Source organism: Scylla paramamosain, chromosome 23 (assembly GCF_035594125.1).
Source record: "Scylla paramamosain isolate STU-SP2022 chromosome 23, ASM3559412v1, whole genome shotgun sequence".
NCBI lineage: Eukaryota > Metazoa > Arthropoda > Malacostraca > Decapoda > Portunidae > Scylla > Scylla paramamosain.
The window spans coordinates 9,511,299-9,530,581 of NC_087173.1; the positions used below are offsets into that span (position 1 = coordinate 9,511,299).

A 19,283-nucleotide genomic window follows, 5' to 3' on the forward strand; every position below is an offset into this window, starting at 1 on the left:
ACACTCATAGTCTGGCCAGTATCAGCAGACGTCCTGAGGTGGCTCGGCTTTTCCCGCCATTTGAACGTAAACAAATCGAAGGTGGGGCGGTGGATTCACTTTTGAACTAGTTTTGGAGCCACAATTACTTAAAAGAGTTCACTCCGTAGCCTCGAGGAGTGTGAGTGAGCGTTCAAGCCAGGCAGGTGAATCAGTGAGTCGCCGAGGGAACGAGGGAGCAGGATGCCTTGTGAAATCATCACCCTACAATTGGGCCAGTGTGGCAACCAGAGTGAGTCAACAATTAATAACTTAGTTGTCTTCTTACTTCTTACTTACCTTAACTCAACTTAACTTAACTTAACTGGATTTTGTGGAAATAACCCTAGCCTTCTAATTTTCAGAGTGTGTCTATTCCTGGGCAAAATATTTTTTTTTTCTTTCAAATCGAGATCTACACAATGAAGGAATCAACAGCGAAATTAATAAACTGAATTAATCTAACCATAACCTAGTCATCAGATGAAGACGTTAATGTTATCTCAATATTATAAGTAATAACCCAAACCTACTAATTTCCAGACTGATTATTTCTGGGCAAAAGTATGATGCCTTTTTAAATCATGATCTACCTTATGGAGGTATTAGGAATTGAATTAATGAACTGAATTAATCTGAATTTAAAGTAACATATGCTAGGCCTCGCATGGATTCATCCTCCAATTTTGGATATTCCTTTTGATCTTTCTTTTGGGACTGGTACTTCAATGAGCCTTTCTCTCTCTCTCTCTCTCTCTCTCTCTCTCTCTCTCTCTCTCTCTCTCTCTCTCTCTCTCTCTCTCTCTCTCTCTCTCTCTCTCTCTCTCTCTCTCTCTCTTTTGTTGCCTTTGGCCAGTGCCCCTCTCACTTAAAAAGTCCCCACACAGGTATACTTATAGGCAATCTTTAATTTAGTTTCATGTGTCGTGTCAAAGTGTGATTTGAAAAAAAGATGTAGAGAGTATAATCTTCACGCTCTCTGGGAGTACATTCTAGTGGTCCAATTCCCTTTTAATATCATCCTTCAATGGTCTGGTTTTGACAGTTCACCTCTCATATGCAAAGAGATGAAGGAATGTTTGTAAAGTTGATTGTTTATATGAAGACACACTGAATGTCAACCAGGTGTATTGATAGCCAGATGGGACTGTAGCATCTATTTATTTCCAGTTGGGTTTGAGTTCTGGAAGAAGTTGTGTAGCGAGCATGGAATATCTCCTGAAGGGACGCTGGAAGATTATGCCACGGAGGGCACAGACAGGAAGGATGTGTTCTTTTACCAGGCAGATGATGAGCACTACATTCCCCGCTCTGTGCTGCTTGACCTGGAGCCTCGTGTCATTCACACCATCATGAATTCTCCTTATGCCAAGGTCAGCTTTTATCATGAATCAACCTTTATATTGAAAACAAAGACATTTATTAAAGAAATTTCTACATAACTAATTTTTTATTATGCAATCAGAAATATTATAAGTTATTGATATGACAATCTTACTAAACCTTTCCTTACTTATTTTCTCTTAGTTGTACAATCCAGAGAACATTTACATGTCCAAGCAAGGTGGAGGAGCTGGCAACAACTGGGCAGCAGGGTTCAGCCAGGGCGAGCGCATCTATGATGAAGTGTTTGACATCATTGACCGAGAGGCAGATGGGTCAGACAGTCTGGAGGGGTTTGTGCTGTGCCACAGTATTGCAGGAGGCACAGGCTCTGGCCTCGGCTCATACATCCTGGAGCGCCTCAATGATCGCTTCCCTAAGAAACTGGTACAGACGTACTCAGTGTTCCCAAACCAGGATGAGATAAGGTGGGTGCTGCCTCATGGGACACACTTTTGTTGGCCTTTCAAAGTTAAGTTAAAGTCAAAACAATTTATGGCCACAAAGTATTGTTGCAAGATACTCAAAGTATTTCAAGGCACAGTCTATCAAAAATTAAAGGCAAGCAGGGAAATGAAAAAAAATAATTTCAAAAACATCTTTACCTCTAGGATGCTCAAAATTTGCTTTCTCTATGAAGCTATGCATATACACTTCATAGATTTATTCAAGACATAGTTATATTGATGTTAACTTTTAGGATGATCAAAATATACCTCTCCCAATGAAAATGCACATGAAAAGAGTATAGATTTCATGAACTTCCTTGTCTAATTTAGTCTCAATGTGAATGCTTACTGACATGCTTTCTTTCCTGTCAGTGATGTCGTGGTTCAGCCGTACAACTCTTTGCTCACCCTGAAACGCCTCACCCAGAGTGCAGACTGTGTGGTGGTGCTGGACAACACAGCACTCAACCGTATTGCTTCAGACCGCCTCCACATCACCAACCCAACCTTCTCTCAGATCAACTCACTTGTGTCCAATATCATGTCTGTGTCCACGGCCACTCTGAGGTGTGTGGGCATTTGTGGCAACGCACCTTTTCTTAGACTTCCAGATGAGGGAATGTTTATCTGCAGGCTTGTCATTATGTAACTTAAATATGTGTGATGAAACATTGACTTGTTGGAGGTCAAGAGAGAGACAAAGGTGTTTTGAGGCAAGTTCCCTTCTGACTGATTTTGTTGAATAAGCCAAGAGCAAGATTACTCAGAGATAAACTCACCTCATAACATCTTGGTCTCTCTCTTGGCCTCACCCCCTAAGATATGTTTATTAAATGCCCAAAAATATGTATTAAAAGTTGTATCAAACTTCTCACAAACTTACTACATTGTTTGCTCGACTCCAGGTATCCATCGTACATGAACAATGACCTGATTGGCCTGATTGCACCCCTCATCCCCACCCCAAGGCTTCACTTCCTCATGACCGGCTTCACCCCACTCACCACAGACCAGGAGGTGAGGCCAGATAGGGCAGGCACACGTGCATAAACAGTCTGTTTCTCTTGTTGATGTATGACTAATATTTGTTTTGTACTTGAATGAAAGATACAGACTAAAGTTCATATTGTCATGACAATATACTAAATACAATACAACATTGGAGACATGAGATAGTTACTTCCTATATAACTGTAGTTGTCGTAAGTTAAGCTGATCTAAAAATTACATTCCCTGCTTTCTTTCCATTTGGTGGGACATGAAAGTAAATATAATGGATTTTACTTATTAAGCAAAAATAAAGTAATGGAATGCAGAGTAAAACACAACACTCTAAGATAGTCTGGTCATGTAGAAAGTATGGCAGAAATTGAGATAACTAAGAGAGAGTATATGAGTGTAGTAAATGCTGTAGGTGCAGGGGGACAGCCTGCAGTGAAATGGGAAAACAGTACTGGAGCATGTGAGAGATAACGACATTGGAATGAGTGAATAAAGGATACAAGGATAAAAATATTTGGAGGTTCACCAGCCATAGCCATCCCTCCTTGAAGAAGAGCCATCAGATATAGATATTCAGTAGATAGATAGATACATAAAATGAATTTTACTGAATTTTTTTGATCAAACAGGTGGCATCAGTAAGGAAGACAACAGTACTGGATGTGATGCGGAGGCTCCTCCAGCCTAAGAATATGATGGTGTCCACACCGCTGGATCGCAACACCCAGCACTGCTACATCTCCATTCTCAACATCATCCAGGTGACTGACATCTGAGTACCTTCACTTGTTGATTTGAACAGGCAAGGCATGTAGTCTGTCTATGTAGTGATGAAACTCAACATTCTACAGTGTTACTCATAAGAACTTGACTCTTTAGGGAGAAGTTGATCCAACACAAGTTCACAAGTCCCTGCAGAGAATTAGGGAGAGAAAAATGGCTCAGTTTATTCCCTGGGGGCCGGCATCCATCCAAGTGGCCCTATCCAAGAAATCTCCATATATTCAGTCAGCCCATAGAGTGTCTGGCCTCATGCTGGCCAACCACACCAACATCTCTGCTGTAAGTTACTGGACATGTTTCTAGAGGGGGTGTGCTGCAGGAGCAAGTGGGGAGTGGATGGTGCTGCATTAAGAATTATTAGGCATATTGTACTGGCATGATTTGTATCCTTTCAAGAGGGAGGTTTCAGGACATTTATCCTAGTTTTGTAAGATCCTTTTGACCTCTGTGTAGGGACTGGCACTCTCAATGTTTTTGTTTTTTTTTTCCTTGGCCAGTGTCCTTATATAAAAAAAAGTAAAAGTAAATAAATAGCATAACAACAATATGGGATCTGTTCAAAAAGTATCTGACATTTTTTCTCTTGGCCTAAGGTCAGGTACTCATTTCAGCAGATCATGTATATCTTTATTATAAATTAAAACAATATAACTTCTCTCCACCAGCTGTTTGAACGCACCCTGAAGCAGTATGACAAGCTGAGGAAACGTGAGGCCTTCCTGGAACAGTTCCGCAAGGAGAACATGTTTGCTGAGAGTCTAGATGAACTTGACCAGTCGAGGGAGGTGGTGCAGCTGCTGGTGGATGAGTATGTGGCAGCCACCAATCCAGACTACCTCTCCTGGGGGCTGAAACAAGGTCCAATGGAAACCTAAGCTTCCATGTAGTCTTCATTGTTTGCCGGGTTGTTTGGAGTAAAAGTTCCATATTGCCATGTTAGCACAGATCTTTACTTTATTTATGCTATCGTTTAATGTACGTATAAGTTTTCATCTGTTTCTCTCCCCATCTTTTTGGATTTCTGTGTGTGTGTGTGTGTGTGTGTGTGTGTGTGTGTGTGTGTGTGTGTGTGTGTGTTTTCTCTTGTAGCATAAACAGCATATGCTCCTTTTCTTTATAATTTCATTGTAAGGAAGTAGAGCACTGTCAATCATACACTGTAAATACATCATGTCTCTGTAGCGGATGGGGAGAGCAAGGTGACCAGTCTCCTTTTGGGTCATGATGATCACTGACTCTCTTGGTACTAGTTGCAGCAACTCCCCTCATGGCTGACCTTCAGATGCATTTCTAATAGCTTCAAAATGTGAGACATTGCACCATTAATCTATTAGTGGTAACTCTGACCATATTAACATTGTAATGACCTTTTGCATTCTCCATGTCATGAGTGTATCCTGCCTTAACAAACAAAGCACCACCCCAGATATTTGGACAAAACAGTCACTCGCAATTCTAGATACAGCTCACATGAGGAAGTGTCTTCATTGTTTTTAATACCCTGAGTTTTGTGATCCTCAAGTTTAGCACTATTCCTTTGGAAGAGAGCAAGCACAAAACTCAGGAGGGCACTGTTTATAGTTTATTGTAACTAAAAACCATGTGATTTTTTTATGCTGATACAGGGTCATTAATTCAATGCATTCCATAGGCTATGCTGACTAAATCAAACTGCTTTCATGAAGTGTGTTTTATTGGTTGGCTTAAAATTGAATTAAAATTTAAAAAGTATAAGATTTTGCTGAAATGAAATAAACCTAGATATACAGATATATCAGAATGAAAAGTATACTGACATACAAGACAAAAATGAGATGTCTTGAGCACCCAATAATACATTTTGTCTGTCAATTTCTCATTTCTGGGTGCTATGGGAACACAAAGTTTTTTCCCACAACCCAGCCATCTAAAACACCTATTTGCTGCACAACAGGGTATGGGTGGCTCAGTGATGCAATGCCAGTAAATAATGACTGTGAATAAGTTATCCTCTCGTGTGTCAAAACTGCCAGCTGACATCAAATGGTTTGATGGTGATCATTTTGTAAGAAAACTGTAAAAGCAAAGAAAAAATCTCTTTATACCCTACATGGATTCTGGATCTACTTTGATAAGCTTGGTGTTTTACTGTATAATTCATTTGAGTGTATTTTTCCAAGGAAGCTAAGATGCTGTTGGTTTGTTTTGGGTAATGGAGAGAATGTGGGATGCTATACACACACACACACACACACACATATATATATATATATATATATATATATATATATATATATATATGCACACACACACCAGCCCAACAATCCCACACAGGGTGGCCGTGCTGGATGCAGAAATTAGAAACACCCTTTCTCTCTTCATTTCATTCCAAAGAACAGTGTTTTATTTGAGTGAGTATATTACAGCTTAAATGCTTGAAGGATACTGAAGCTGAATTCAAAGAACGAAATAATTAAAAGATTGGAAAGCTGTAAATATATATTTATTAATATATAAAATATTTTAAAATATAAACAAATGGTAACATGGTTAGAAAGACTATACATAATACCTTCAAATGTTCAAGTTAATCCAGGGTGTAGTATTAGGTACACTACATACAACTAGTACAAAATCAGTCCCTGGTGCTGAGATGTGTGGAAAGAATCTTCTGAAATATTAAAGCTTCAGCCTGATATTGATGGGGACATCCTTACTGGTGGACACTTCCCCCTCAGTGTGAGTGAGCCTGACAGCACACCTGGCAACGGTGGCCATGACACACACACCACTGGCAAGGCACGGGAATACTGTGCAGGACATGATCAAGTCACGGCTTGGAGTGTCACCAGCTGCTGGAAGACCCACCTTGAGCTCAGTGCCCTGCTTGAGGTTGCCCTGGGAGGCTGGCAAGATCAGGCCTGGATCTGGGAGGATAAAGTAATGTTACAGAGAGAGAGAGAGAGAGAATATAAATACTGACAGTAATCAATTTATCAGAAGACTCACCATGGCTTTCAACCTTCCACTTGTTGGGAGCCGCCTCATTAAGAGAAACACCCTCAGGGAGGTTCAGCTTGATCTGCAGGGTGATTTCCTCTGCCCCTTCACTTGGGACACTGACCACCACCTCCTCCATCTCCACACCTGTCTCAATGTTGCCATTCAGCAAGTCTTGGCTGGAACTGTCTCCTTCATCCACCATCAGCACAGGGAACTGGAAAGAGCAGAGCCATTTTTTTTTTATGTAGGAGGGCCAAGGGCAACAAAAATCCAATAAATAAAAAAACCCACTGAAATGCCAGTCCCAGAAAAGGGTTCAAAGCAGTAGTCAAAAGTTCAAGGATAAGTATCTTGAAACCTCCCTCTTGAAGGAATTCAAGTCATAGGAAGGCAGAAATACAGAAGCAGGCAGGGAGTTCCAGAGTTTACCAGAGAAAGGAATGATTGAGAATACTGGTTAACTCTTGCATTAGAGAGATGGACAGAATAGGGGTGAGAGAAAGAAGAACGTCTTGTGCAGTGAGGCCGCGGGAGGAGGGGAGGCATGCAGTTAGCATGAAAATTGCGGTAGAAGACAGCTAGAGATGCAACACTGCGGCGATGAGAGAGAGGCTGAAGACAGTCAGTTAGAGGAGAGAAGTTGATGAGACGAAAAGCTTTTGATTCCACCCTGCCTAGAAAAGCGGTATGAGTGAAACCAACCTCAGACATGTGAAGCATACTCCATATGTGGACGGATAAGGCCCTTGTACAGAGTTAGCAGCTGGGGGGGTGAGAAAAACTGGCAGAGACGTCTCAGAACACCTAAATTCATGGAAGCTGTTTTAGTTAGAGATGAGATGTGAAGTTTCCAGTTCAAATTATAAGTAAAAGACAGACTGAGGATGTTCAGTGTAGAAGAGGGGGACAGCTGAGTGTCACTGAAGAAGAGGGGATAGTTGTCTGGAAGGTTGTGTCAAGTTGATAGATGGAGGAATTGAGTTTTTGAGGTATTGAACAATACCAAGTTTGCTCTGCCCCAGTCAGAAATTTTAGAAAGATCAGAAGTCAGGTGTTCTGTAGCTTCCCTACGTGAAATGTTTACTTCCTGAAGGGTTGGACGTCTATGGAAAGAAGTGGAAAAGTGCAGGGTGGTATCATCAACATAAGAGTGGATAGGACAAGAAGTTTGATTTAGAAGGTCACTGATGAATAATAAGAAGAGAGTGGGTGACAGGACAGAACCCTGAGGAACACCACTGTTAATAGATTTAGAAGAACAGTGACTGTCTACCACAGCACCAATAGAACAATCAGAAAAGAAACTTGATATGAAGTTACAGAAAGAAGGATAGAAGCCATAGGAGGGTAGTTTAGAAATCAAAGCTTTGTGCCAGACTATCAAAAGCTTTTGATATGTCCAAGGCAACAGCAAAAGTTTCACCAAAATTTCTAAAAGAGGATGACCAAGACTCAGTAAGGAAAGCCAGAAGATCACCAGTAGAGTAGCCTTGACAGAACCCATAATGGCTATCAGATAGAAGGTTGTGAAGTGACACATGTTTAAGAATCTTTCTGTTGAGGATACGAGTAGATTAAAAAACTTTAGATAGGCAAGAAAATTACAGCAACAGGATGGTTGTTTGAGGTATTAGAACGGTCACCCTTTTTAGGAACAAGTTCAATGTAGGCAAACTTCCAGCAAAAAGGAAAGGTAGATGTTGACAGAGCTGAAAGAGTTTGACTAGGCAAGGTGCAAGCACGGAGGCACAGTTTCAGAGAACAACAGGAGGGACCCTCATCAGGTCCATAAGCCTTCCGAGGGTTTAGGCTAGGGAGGGCATGGAAAATATCACTACGACGAATTTTAATAGGTAGCATGAAGTAGTCAGAGGGTGGAGGGGAGGGGGAAGCCCAGAATCATCCAAGGTAGAGTTTTTAGCAAAGGTTTGAGTGAAGCTTTAGAAATATATGTGATAGCAGTGATGCCATCTGATTGAAATAAAGAAGAGAAAGAAGAAGAAGCAAAGTTATTGGAGATTTTTTTGGCTAGATGCCAGAAGTCATGAGAGGAGTTAGATCTTGAAAGATTTTGACATTTTCTGTTAATTGCCACTAATATATGCATTCAAGTGTATGAAATTCTGAGAGAGAAGAGGAAGAGGAGTTGAGAGGAATGGAGTGTATTGACAGAGATGCAAGGAGGTTCCCTTTAAGAAGTATCAGGAGTGCAGTGATCCTCAGTTTAATAAAGACAATGTGCAGAGGAGGACATGAGAATGATGAACATCAGAGAAGAGGTCATCTACCATAGCAAAAAGTGAAGGGACTCATAAGCTGCCCAACACCATGAAAGATTATAAGGACATTCAACAAAATTATTTAAAAGGACAACCCATCTATCACAAAGCAAACACCAGCTGGAGAATATTACCTCGCGTATAGAATGATCTGTGAGGGACAGAATCTTAATGGCATGGTTGTTGGTGTCTGCTATGTACAGACTGGAGCCATCAGGAGCTGCGCACACCCCTCCTGGCTCATTCAGCTGAAAGTAGAACACAAGAAAAGCTTTATGTTGCAACCTTAGACTGTTAGGGTCATATTATCAACTTTAAACTGTGGATAAACTAATGCTACTAAGCAACCACATGTATCTTTATTGTAATTTGAAAGAAAGAGGGTGAGAGTTTTAAATGAAGAATACTTGATATATATAAGTATCTAACATATTAACAGCCACATAATAAGAGTGTGTTTCATGAATTCAGCCACACGTACTTTAGCAGAGTCAGTCTCAGATATTGTAGACACTGTGTAGGTTTTGCCAGATGGTTGTATGACCTTGATCTGGTTAAGGAAAGTAGGGAACTCTATTAGAACCAAAAGTAGTGAATGACAGACAAAATATGTATTACCTTGCCTAATGAATAAGATATACAAATAATTTACAATGAAAGTGATGCACAAACAACACTTTCTTCAATTTCAAAATGTGAACCAAGGAACTCTACAAGAAAAATAATAAATGACAAATACAAAATTCATCACATCTGAATGAGAGACATGCAGATGACTTCAAGCAAAATTGATTCACTAGCAATGTTTTCCTTGATGACAAGATGTGGAGTTGCTGTCTTACTTTACTGTTGTAAGAGTCTGCCACATAGATGGCTTCTCCTATTGAAGTCACTCCCATGGGATGCTGCAGCTTCGCCTCAACACCTTTTCCATCGACATCACCATAGGCAAACAGATCCTGGAGTTGCATAATAAGACAATCAAAGACTGAGTAGGATTTGAATGTGTGTTGGGTGAAACAGGCTTATTTATGAAGGGATAAAATTTGGACATGGAGGGTGTGAGGTGAAGGAAGACCAAGAGTGATAGGGAGGAAGGAACTGTGGTAGAACTGTAAAGGATGAGAGTCACAGAGGAAGATACAAGGGACAGAAATAACTGGAGAAGACCCATACATGGCACTACTTGACTCTAAATTAAACAGTGAAAGGAAAAGAAAGAAAGTGAAATGGGTCTTAGGATCTGGGATCACTTTTTTTTCACAATAGTAAGTGTTTCCTCAAGTATAACTGTAGCTATTGTGTAATTTTTTTGATTCTACAAAAACTCCATCTGCAACAGTGTTGGGGGCAAATAAATGCTTAGGTATTTCTTCACATTTCTAGTAACCTGTCCACAACACCAGCACTGAGTACAGTTCTGAAAATCCATATATTGATCAAATACCTACAGATATACAGGGAAAACCACATACTACATTTAAAAAAGCAAACCCTGAAGTCAGTGGAACAAGCCGGGTACTCACGAGGGGGTCTCGAGCCCCACCAACCACTGCCTTCACACTCCCATCCTTCAGGTCATACTTCCTGATGGCAGAGCTCTCTGAGTCAGCAATGAAGAGTTCTGTCTTTCCCACCACACAGCAGCAGGCAAGTCCTGATGGTTGTGCAAAGCCAGCACGGATGGGATAGGACGTGTTTCTGTTCTCCTCCGCCCCACTGCCTGCGAGTCTCACCACAGTTCCTTCTCCATATGAGCTGAAGCACAGAAAATTAAAATATTACCCTCTAATCCCAGCTAAACTTTCTGCTGTGATAAGGAAAGATGGACATTAACTCCAATTGTTTGTTATAAATTTACTTCCTTACTTACTCACCCAAGGATGTGAAGTGTTAAGAGAGTAAGAGCTGACAAAGGCCTCACCTCCCCTTGTGCCACTTTCCCTCTGACAGAAACACTCCCCAGATCTGGTGTGTCCCTGCCATGGCCACCAGTAGGAGGTTTTCAGTCTCATCAGGTGTTCGGTCAAGGCTCCTGGTGAGGCAGACGTCCCATGGTGATGAAATAGCCTGCAAATTGATTATGCAATAAGTAATATAACATGGGCCATCCCTGTATAAACACTATATAGTAAATTAAAGCATAATGATTAAATATACATACATCCAGGTATTGATATGAAATGTACATTGCAAATATATTTCAAATTTTTTGTACTTTAAATTCCTATACTCAGTACTAAATAACTTTCCAATCATTTACAGATAATCAGATCTGAATATATAAAGGTCTGCACCCAGCAAGGCAAAATTATACAAAGAATTAAGCTGAGACAGAAATTACTAAAAAATGTATGTATGAAGAAATCAGACAGATGGAGAAGGTGATGTGGGATGATGTCTGCAAGTCACCACAGCACAGTGAGTGAGAGAGGGAAGGAAAAACATTAAGGTGTGAGCACTGGTTTTCACGCACCTGAGTAGTGCCCACATTGCCACCTTCATGGTCTGTCCCCTTCTCCCCAGTGCCAGCAATGGTGCTCACTGTTTGGTTAGCAATGTCCACCTGGAAAAAACATGAGTCAGGAAAGAAACACTCATAATCTATTAAAATAAAATACAGACCATTGGGCAAATAACATAAAAGCACTTGAGATAAGATGATAACACCAATAATCCATTAAATTAGTATATAAACCACTTAAGACTGATAAAAAATTAAGATAATAATACAAATTTGTTTACATATGGAAAAGTCCACCAGACAAGTAATATAAATGTTTGCATCTCTCACATCCACAAAAAATTATTAATTATTTATGTTAATGCGTTCAGTTACTTTACACCTGTAATTTTCTAAAAAAAAAAGAATTGGCATGATATAGGAGGAGGACCTCAATACCTTCCGAATCCGATGGTTCCCTGTGTCAGCCACATAAACAGTGTCCGGGTGCTGGTAGACTGCTCCTTGTGGGCTGGTGAACCTGGCTGAGGAGAAATGGCCATCCTGGTGACCTGCCTCCCCACACCCAACTATTTGCTGGAGAGAGAGAGAGAGAGAGAGAGAGAGAGAGAGAGAGAGAGAGAGAGAGAGAGAGAGAGAGAGAGAGAGAGAGAGAGAGAGAGAGAGAGAGAGAGAGAGAGAGAGAGAGAGAGAGAGAGAGAGAGAGAGAGAGAGAGAGAGAGAGAGAGAGAGAGAGAGAGAGAGAGAGAGAGAGAGAGAGAGAGAGCATTAACTAATACCAACTTAGCCAAACCAATAGAGACAGAAGAACATTTAATAATACCTACTTAGCTAAAGCAATTTTACTACATTAGGAAATTAAATTCCTCTCCTTTTTTGCACTGAAAAGGGTTATGGTTAGATTACACAAGGGAAAATGTTGCTGTTACATCAGTACCATATATCAACTGAGTACAAAATAATTACAGTCACTTATAGTCAATACAAATAAACAACAGATGCCTTTACCATCACATTCCCCTGGTTGTCAGTGAGGAGGAGCCTGTGGTGGCCGGAATCTGACACAATGACTCCTCTTGGGTGAACAGCAACTTTGCCGGGGAATCTCAGAACAGTGTTTGAGGCCTGGCAGTGTTCTGAAGGAACTATGGGCACTGGGGATCTCTTGAGGCTCCTGTGGGAAGATATCATGTTCATGGTTATAATATTACCATACTCTGTGTCACCTATTCTCTCCCAACAATCTTACTATCTGAGGACACACAAGCATGGCAATACTGTCACTGGGTGATGGTTTATGCATTCTAGTCCTCTCAAGCATATAGGAAACAGAGCTTATATTCTTACCAAGATTCCTATGTATTTATAAAGTAGTGCATTACACAAATAAAAATAACCTAGTATCCTAGAAACACATAAAAGTTTTGGTAGGAGTGTAAACTTAATTTGCCACACATCTTGAAAATAAAAGAAAGCAATTATATAGCAGTTAATGGGGGGAGAGAGAGAGAGAGAGAGAGAGAGAGAGAGAGAGAGAGAGAGAGAGAGAGAGAGAGAGAGAGAGAGAGAGAGAGAGAGAGAGAGAGAGAGAGAGAGAGAGAGAGAGAGAGAGAGAGAGAGAGAGAGAGAGAGAGAGAGAGAGAGAGAGCAGGAAAATCATCACAAAGGCCTCTATCAGGTATTTCAGTTCAAAAACAGAAAACTGAATAGCACATCAGTTGTTAAGAAATGGCATCCATGTACATACTGTATGTGAGTCACTTTACCCAGAGCCTGAAAAATGTTTAATTGCAGTGTTGACATAGAGCTGAAGTCTATCCCTGTGCCCCTCACCAACCAGAACAAACAGAGGCTCACCACAAGGACCTGCAAAGACAAACATTAACATGAACACACACCACAAGCATAACTAACTTCTTTCCTTCACTATAAGAAAGTAGCACTGAAATCTTTAATACAGAGTACATTGTCTCACCCAGTATAACAAGGGTAGGCCAGCAGGTGATGCCAAGACCCATCCACATCTTGGCCTGGGGATCATTGACAACTGGATGATGGATGCCATATCTATTAATGGCTGCCAGTATGTTTTCTGAGAGTCGTTCATTCTCAAATTTTGCAGAGTGAACACCAATCTGAGAAGGATAAGCACTAATTAGGTATATCTTTTCACAGTTAACTTTAATGCTTTATCTAGGCCAGAAAAATGAGATCTGCTAGGTAATTTCTCTCCAAAGTAAATAGTGAATTGCTTGGCCTCAGTTTTCCTGTCATTAGTCCCACAAATAACTACTGCTTCTCACCACCAACACCTCCCCATCAGAAGGAGGATGCAGGGCCTCCAGAGCTTCTAAGTCTGGCAGGATGTGCATGCAGTTGATGCAGCAATAGGTGAAGAAGTCCAGCACAGTGATGCGACCATGCAGATCGCCGCCAACAGTGAGGGGGCGTGTCACGTTGAACCACTCTAGGCCTGGGGAGGAAAGGCACACTTACTCCACTGGTCTGGGAGAGAACATCCAGACAATACTGAGGTAACATTAGCGTTTGCATCTGAAAACTAGGTTAAATTAGGCTTAGATTTATTCAGTTTACTAATTTCACTGCTGATTCCTTAACTGTGTTGATCAAGATATGAAAACGCGCCATACTTCGCCGAGAAACACCATGTGTCTTTGGAAATTGGTTGGCTGGTGTTATCTCCCTAATCCCGGGAGACCCGCATCAAGGCGAGATATTTGGTTGAGAGCACTAAACAAATCAACTGAGACGCCACATCTTATATACTATGTCGTGCTTGTGCAGCAAAACTTTTACCTCCCCTGTGAGTTCGCTACAAAAAGGGCATTGACTCACCGCTGTCAAAATCCACCATGTGCACCTTCTCCCGGCTGTACTGGGCTATGTGTTCCACGATGCATGCCTCCTTCTCCTCTGTGGCCGCTATTTCCTCTAGTTTAGCAGCCAATTCAATGCACACGAGCGTTAATTCACTCACGTTACTCGCCGGACACTCCATCGGGTTTGTTTACTTTGCTCAGTTACACTGTTATTCAGCCTTTGCAACGGCACGCCTTTGGCCTAAGTTTATATTTTCTCTCGTGTGTGTGTGTGTGTGTGTGAGTGTGTGTGTGTGTGTGTTTCCTTATTTAATTGTTCTTACCTAATTGTATTTCTACAGGATTTATTACAAAAATGAAACTTCCTTTCTTCTAAAGTTAAGTTGTCAATCCATAAGGATTGCTGTCAGGAAAACTTATTTTCTCACATTTTTTTTTATCGAGCTTTTCTTGTAGAAATATTCATTGCCCTCTTAGTGTTGATTGTTTTGGCATCATAAAATCTATGATATTAATCTTTTCTTTTCCTCCTATATGTCTAGCTGTACGCCATGATTATGTCACTTCGTTTTCGTCTCGCCTTTAATGTTGGTTGGACGCTTCAGTTTGACAAGTTTTTCTTCATAAGATCTTTCATGTCTGATATCCACTTTGTAGGAGCTCTTTGTACCTTGTCTATCTTTTCAATATATTTTTTTTATTTTTTCAGATGTGAATCCCGAACTTTTTCTGCATATTCGAGTGTTGGTCTTATAAATGTTGCGATTGTTTTATTGATAATTTCCCCTTCTGTCTATCTAAGTGCTATCCTCATATTTGGCAACAATTAATTATGTTAATTATTTTGTCATTTATATGGTCTACTGGTGCTCTGCTGCATAACATGATCAATTTTGATGATTATGTACAGAACATTAGGGCAAATAAAGTTTGAGAAAGAAAGAGGAAAAAAATGCAGTAATTGTAATTTCTTCCTGAATGGTGCACATTATCGGGTTTGTTTTGCTTCCTTCGCCACTACATTTATCATTACGGCCAGCACTATTCGTATTATCCCTTATAGCCTCTATATTATTTGTTTTACCTAGCTCATTCCTGTCATTCACATTCCTGTTATCTGATTCTTGCTATTCTTCACATTCGTGTTAACCTGTCATTCCTCTTATCCTTCACACAATTCTTATCATCCTGTTATCATTCACATTCCTGTTATCTTCACCATTCCTGCTATCCTTCATGCCATTAGTATTATTTGTTGCAGTTCATTCAATCCATTTGTCCACGCGGCATGTCTCTTATCACTATTCTTACAAAGAGAGAGAGAGAGAGAGAGAGAGAGAGAGAGAGCGAGCACTTGTCTGGTGGGTCTTGAAGGGTGTGTACGTACTTCCCTCCGCTCCTCTACCCCTCCCTTCCCTCCTCTACTTTCAGGTAAGTGAATCCTCATACTTTGTTAGGTTTCATTAATGGTTTCAGGGGCCGTATCTTGTCGTTTTCTCAAATAAAATATCAACAAAGCGTCAGACAATAATGATGTTTTGGCAGTGGATGTTTCAGACTCTAATTGGCGAAAAATATGCATTGGTGTCATATGTGAATAATTATGGCAATATATAAGAATAAAGTAAGGGTAAACTTATCTGAAATTTGTAGGCACTGGTAGCTAGAATTAGTAGGTGTCGTCATGATAGATACCCTGCCCACTCATTCTTTCGTGACATCGATGTGACGTTTAACTATGGCCTAAGAGTAATCACCCATCCGACCACTAGTTCTGTCTTTAGTATCTGCGTGTATCATTTACAGGACGGAAGTAAATGTTAATCTATCTGTACACCCAATATATAGCACTAAAGAACACATCCCTGATTACAAGCGGCAAGCTCTCATGCGACCACAACTAATGTCACATAATTTGCGAAAAAAAAAAAACTGCAACACAAACTGAAGCCCACGTTCCCTTGCATTGTGATGTTTCCGCTGACTGTAGGGCGAGAAGTAAATAGTAGTAGCAAGCTTGGGTTCGATTACAAGTGGAGTTACGTTACAATATCCCAACACACACACACACACACACACACACACACACAGTTATTCGCCAACCATGCAATCATCTGGTAAACAAAAGTAACATTTAAAAGTTCCACTTCCTAACGTTGCCCACTGGAGTAAAAATTATCTGACCTTTATAACACGCATGTAGATCTTGTTCCATTTGAAGAAGCGGGGGAAAAAAATCATATTACTTTATATAAGTTGGAGATGCGTTGTCCCGCCTAAAAACTCTCCTCCTCCTTTCTTCCTTCCTTCCTTCCTCCTCCTCCTCCTCCTCCATAGTTCATTTCTTCCTCCTCCTACTACAATCTACGTATTCCAATCTTTAAAAACCTGGAAATGGCCGGAAAACTCTGGAAATTGAGGGAAATATTAACGATGAGGCACTGGGAGGGAGGAGGAAAGGTTTCGGTCTGTGGGTCCTGAGTCTAGAGGACGTTGTGTATTCATGGGCGCTCTCAATTTACTTAAGTCATATTTGGGGCATTTGGGGGTTATTTATCCATTTTCGTGGTTAATTATGGCTTTCCTTCATGTCTGAGTGTATAATAACTTCGAAGTTTAACTAAATATTGATGTACAGATGGGAAGGGAGGCAGAGAAAATATGTGTCTCAGCCCCGATATTTACTTACCGTAATTCATTTTGAAAATCGCGAGAAGAAAGAAGACGCCTAGACTGGAATACACTACATATTATGACTCGCCATATACTTTAACTAATACCGTGAATATAAAAATATCTTAAGGTTGAGTAATAATAAATGAAAATCCAAAAACAATCTGTAACTTTGCAAACAGCGCCACAAAAAAATGATAGTATCGAGAAAGAAAACAAAGCAGAATAGTTTATATTACATATTCTGAATAAAAAAAAAAAATCGAGATGAACAAGGAAGACACAAATTCCTTGTCGTATAAAGAATTTTTATTTATTTATTTATTTATTTATTTATTTATTTATTTATCCAGCAAAGGACTTATTATAAATTTGAAAATGCGAATTGCTAGACTATATTTTATTGCATATTATTACTTGGTATATATATATTTCTTATATTTTTAAGTCTCATATTAAATACCAAAAGACTCCTCTGCGAAATAATACGAAAAGTGAAAATAAATAAAAATACGAAATTAATATATTATCGTCAAACTGAAACACAGCTAGACCAGATTTTATTATACATTAAAACTTGTTATATTTCTAATAACAAATTAAATATCAAAACATTACCAACTCTACTGATAAAAGAAAAATAATAATATTATGTCGCCGAAATTTTTTTTTTCTCCTATCCTTTGAATCATCCCCTCCTCTTCCCTCCTCATACTCCCCCTATCCCTTCCACCTCCTCCTTCTCCTCCTCCTCCTACACACCCGAGTTTAGAAAACAGCTGGAATCATCTGGAAACCCCTGGAAACCCCTGGAAATTACGCTAAATATTGACGGGGAGAGACGAAAAATTGTTACGTTAGCTGCGGTTGGGGGGGGGGGGAACGCGGCTCGGCGGGGCTCAGCAGGGCGGAGTACCAAGGATACCATGGTGTGTGTATGTGTGTGTGTGTGTGTGCCACTACTCCAAGACCCGTCACCTTTCCCCCTTCCCTCCCAACCCCCAGCACACTCAAATCCTCAACTGTGGCGTCTTTTATTACGCTTGCCATTCAAAACACATGTCACATAAACTTTGGATGTAAACAAAAATCTGGTTCGAAAAATATGGTTCTGTTCATTTTTCTGGCTATAAATAGCATTTCCTAAACAGTCTGGCAATTCTGAGGCGCGTATTCAGAAACGCTTACTGTTTTCAATAGTCCTGGTGAAATGATACAGCTTTTTAAGGGTGTTTTTATGATTCTAGCGACAGATTAACAGCATTTCCACATTAGTAACAAGAGAAACATGCTTGAGAACCCGGCTAGTCATCTCTGTGGCCTTGAAAACAATCGTGGTGAGAAAGCAAATAACATCAAATGATTGTATATGAAATGTGTTGAAGAGCGAATACCCCAGGCTATACATTCCCTTCACAGTCACTGCAGCGTGATTATAATGCAGATCCACTACACGAGACCATTCGGACTTTAAAGAGGTCTAAGCCTCTTTAAAGGTTTGAGGAGCAGTGTCCTATTGTGTATGTGTGTGTGTGTGTGTGTGAGGTAAAAAAGATAACTGCTGGATGGATGGGTAATTACTCTTAGATAATAGTTAAACGTCACACCGAGGTCACGAAAGGATGAATGGGCAGGGTGTCTAACACCTACTTGCTACCAGTGCCTGTAAATTTTAGCTAAGTTTACCCTAAATTTACTTTATCACACATGACACCAGAACATATTTTTACCAATTAGGTCTGAGTCTCAAACATCCACTGCCAATGTAGTATTCATGTTCTACGCTTTGGTAAGATTTTATTTGTGAAAAACGATAAGACACGGCCCTTGAAACCTTTAGTAGTTCTTTTATTACTATTATAATTTTGTGGTTTTATTTTGTCCTCATACTGTTTTCTTTTATGACAATGTATTGCATGGACGCCGTTGTAAGTAATTGTTTTCAGTTTTCTAATAAGTCTGCTTCACGTCCTGAAATGGCCTAGTCACAGTTTGAAGTTGACAACACTTCCACACAGGACACTCACACCCTCACGGAAGATGTGGCAAATTAAAACAGACGCCACAAGCCATATTGTGAAACACTTCTGTGCACCGTATCTGACTTATTGCTCCAGAGAAGAGAGAAAGAGTAAAGAAAAAAAAAAAAAAAAAAAAAAAAATATATATATATATATATATATATATATATATATATATATATATATATATATATATATATATATATATATATATATATATATATATATATATATATATATATATATATATATATATATATATATATACACACACACACACGAAAACTAAATAGAAAGATATAATGAAATCAGTAAAAAAAATAGTAATAACAATAATAAAAATAAATAAATAAATAAATGTATAATATATCACAAGAATGTAGAAAACG

General features: G+C 39.8%; 3 protein-coding genes across 5 annotated transcripts in view; 2 read left to right on the plus strand and 1 right to left on the minus strand.

Moving 5' to 3' along the window:
• Nucleotides 1-58: 58 nt before the first annotated feature.
• Nucleotides 59-5,369, plus strand: LOC135112127 (tubulin gamma-1 chain). The gene is made up of 8 exons (XM_064026141.1): nt 59-271; nt 1,189-1,391; nt 1,546-1,829; nt 2,223-2,417; nt 2,756-2,867; nt 3,482-3,613; nt 3,732-3,914; nt 4,301-5,369. The coding sequence occupies exons 1-8, from the start codon at nt 223-225 to the stop codon at nt 4,508-4,510; spliced, it is 1,368 nt and encodes a 455-aa protein (XP_063882211.1). The 5' UTR covers nt 59-222; the 3' UTR covers nt 4,511-5,369.
• Nucleotides 5,370-6,104: 735 nt separating this feature from the next.
• LOC135112125 (NHL repeat-containing protein 2-like) lies at nt 6,105-14,414 on the minus strand. Of its 2 annotated transcripts, XM_064026137.1 has the most exons (14): nt 14,217-14,414; nt 13,664-13,833; nt 13,336-13,495; nt 13,127-13,226; nt 12,369-12,534; nt 11,799-11,936; nt 11,373-11,462; nt 10,821-10,966; nt 10,423-10,654; nt 9,739-9,855; nt 9,378-9,446; nt 9,031-9,144; nt 6,624-6,831; nt 6,105-6,541 (listed from the first exon to the last, which is right to left on the minus strand). In XM_064026137.1, the coding sequence occupies exons 1-14, from the start codon at nt 14,377-14,379 to the stop codon at nt 6,294-6,296; spliced, it is 2,121 nt and encodes a 706-aa protein (XP_063882207.1). In that variant the 5' UTR covers nt 14,380-14,414; the 3' UTR covers nt 6,105-6,293. The 2 variants fall into 2 exon arrangements, with proteins under 2 accessions (XP_063882207.1, XP_063882208.1); XM_064026138.1 differs by lacking the exon at nt 14,217-14,414 and having other exon boundaries at nt 13,108-13,226; nt 13,664-13,804.
• A 1,096-nt stretch (nt 14,415-15,510) lies between these two features.
• LOC135112130 (uncharacterized) overlaps nt 15,511-19,283 on the plus strand; it is a 74,782-nt gene continuing 71,009 nt past the window's right edge. Inside the window, exon 1 of one of the 2 annotated variants that reach the window (XM_064026151.1) lies at nt 15,511-15,631. The gene's annotated coding sequence lies outside the window, so the exon portion shown is untranslated. The remainder of the gene's footprint in view (nt 15,632-19,283) is intronic. The other variant, XM_064026152.1, reaches the window with a different exon arrangement.

Coding starts and splice junctions, on each gene's coding strand:
- LOC135112127 (XM_064026141.1), top strand. CDS start 223: ATGCCTTGTGAAATCATCACCCTACAATTGGGCCAGTGTGGCAACCAG. Junction 1,830..2,222: donor CCAAACCAGGATGAGATAAG/GTGGGTGCTGCC, acceptor CTTTCCTGTCAG/TGATGTCGTGGTTCAGCCGT. Junction 3,915..4,300: donor ACCACACCAACATCTCTGCT/GTAAGTTACTGG, acceptor TCTCTCCACCAG/CTGTTTGAACGCACCCTGAA.
- LOC135112125 (XM_064026137.1), bottom strand. CDS start 14,379: ATGGAGTGTCCGGCGAGTAACGTGAGTGAATTAACGCTCGTGTGCATT. Junction 10,655..10,820: donor GGAAAGTGGCACAAGGGGAG/GTGAGGCCTTTG, acceptor TCTGTGCTTCAG/CTCATATGGAGAAGGAACTG. Junction 9,856..10,422: donor GTGGGGCTCGAGACCCCCTC/GTGAGTACCCGG, acceptor ATGCAACTCCAG/GATCTGTTTGCCTATGGTGA.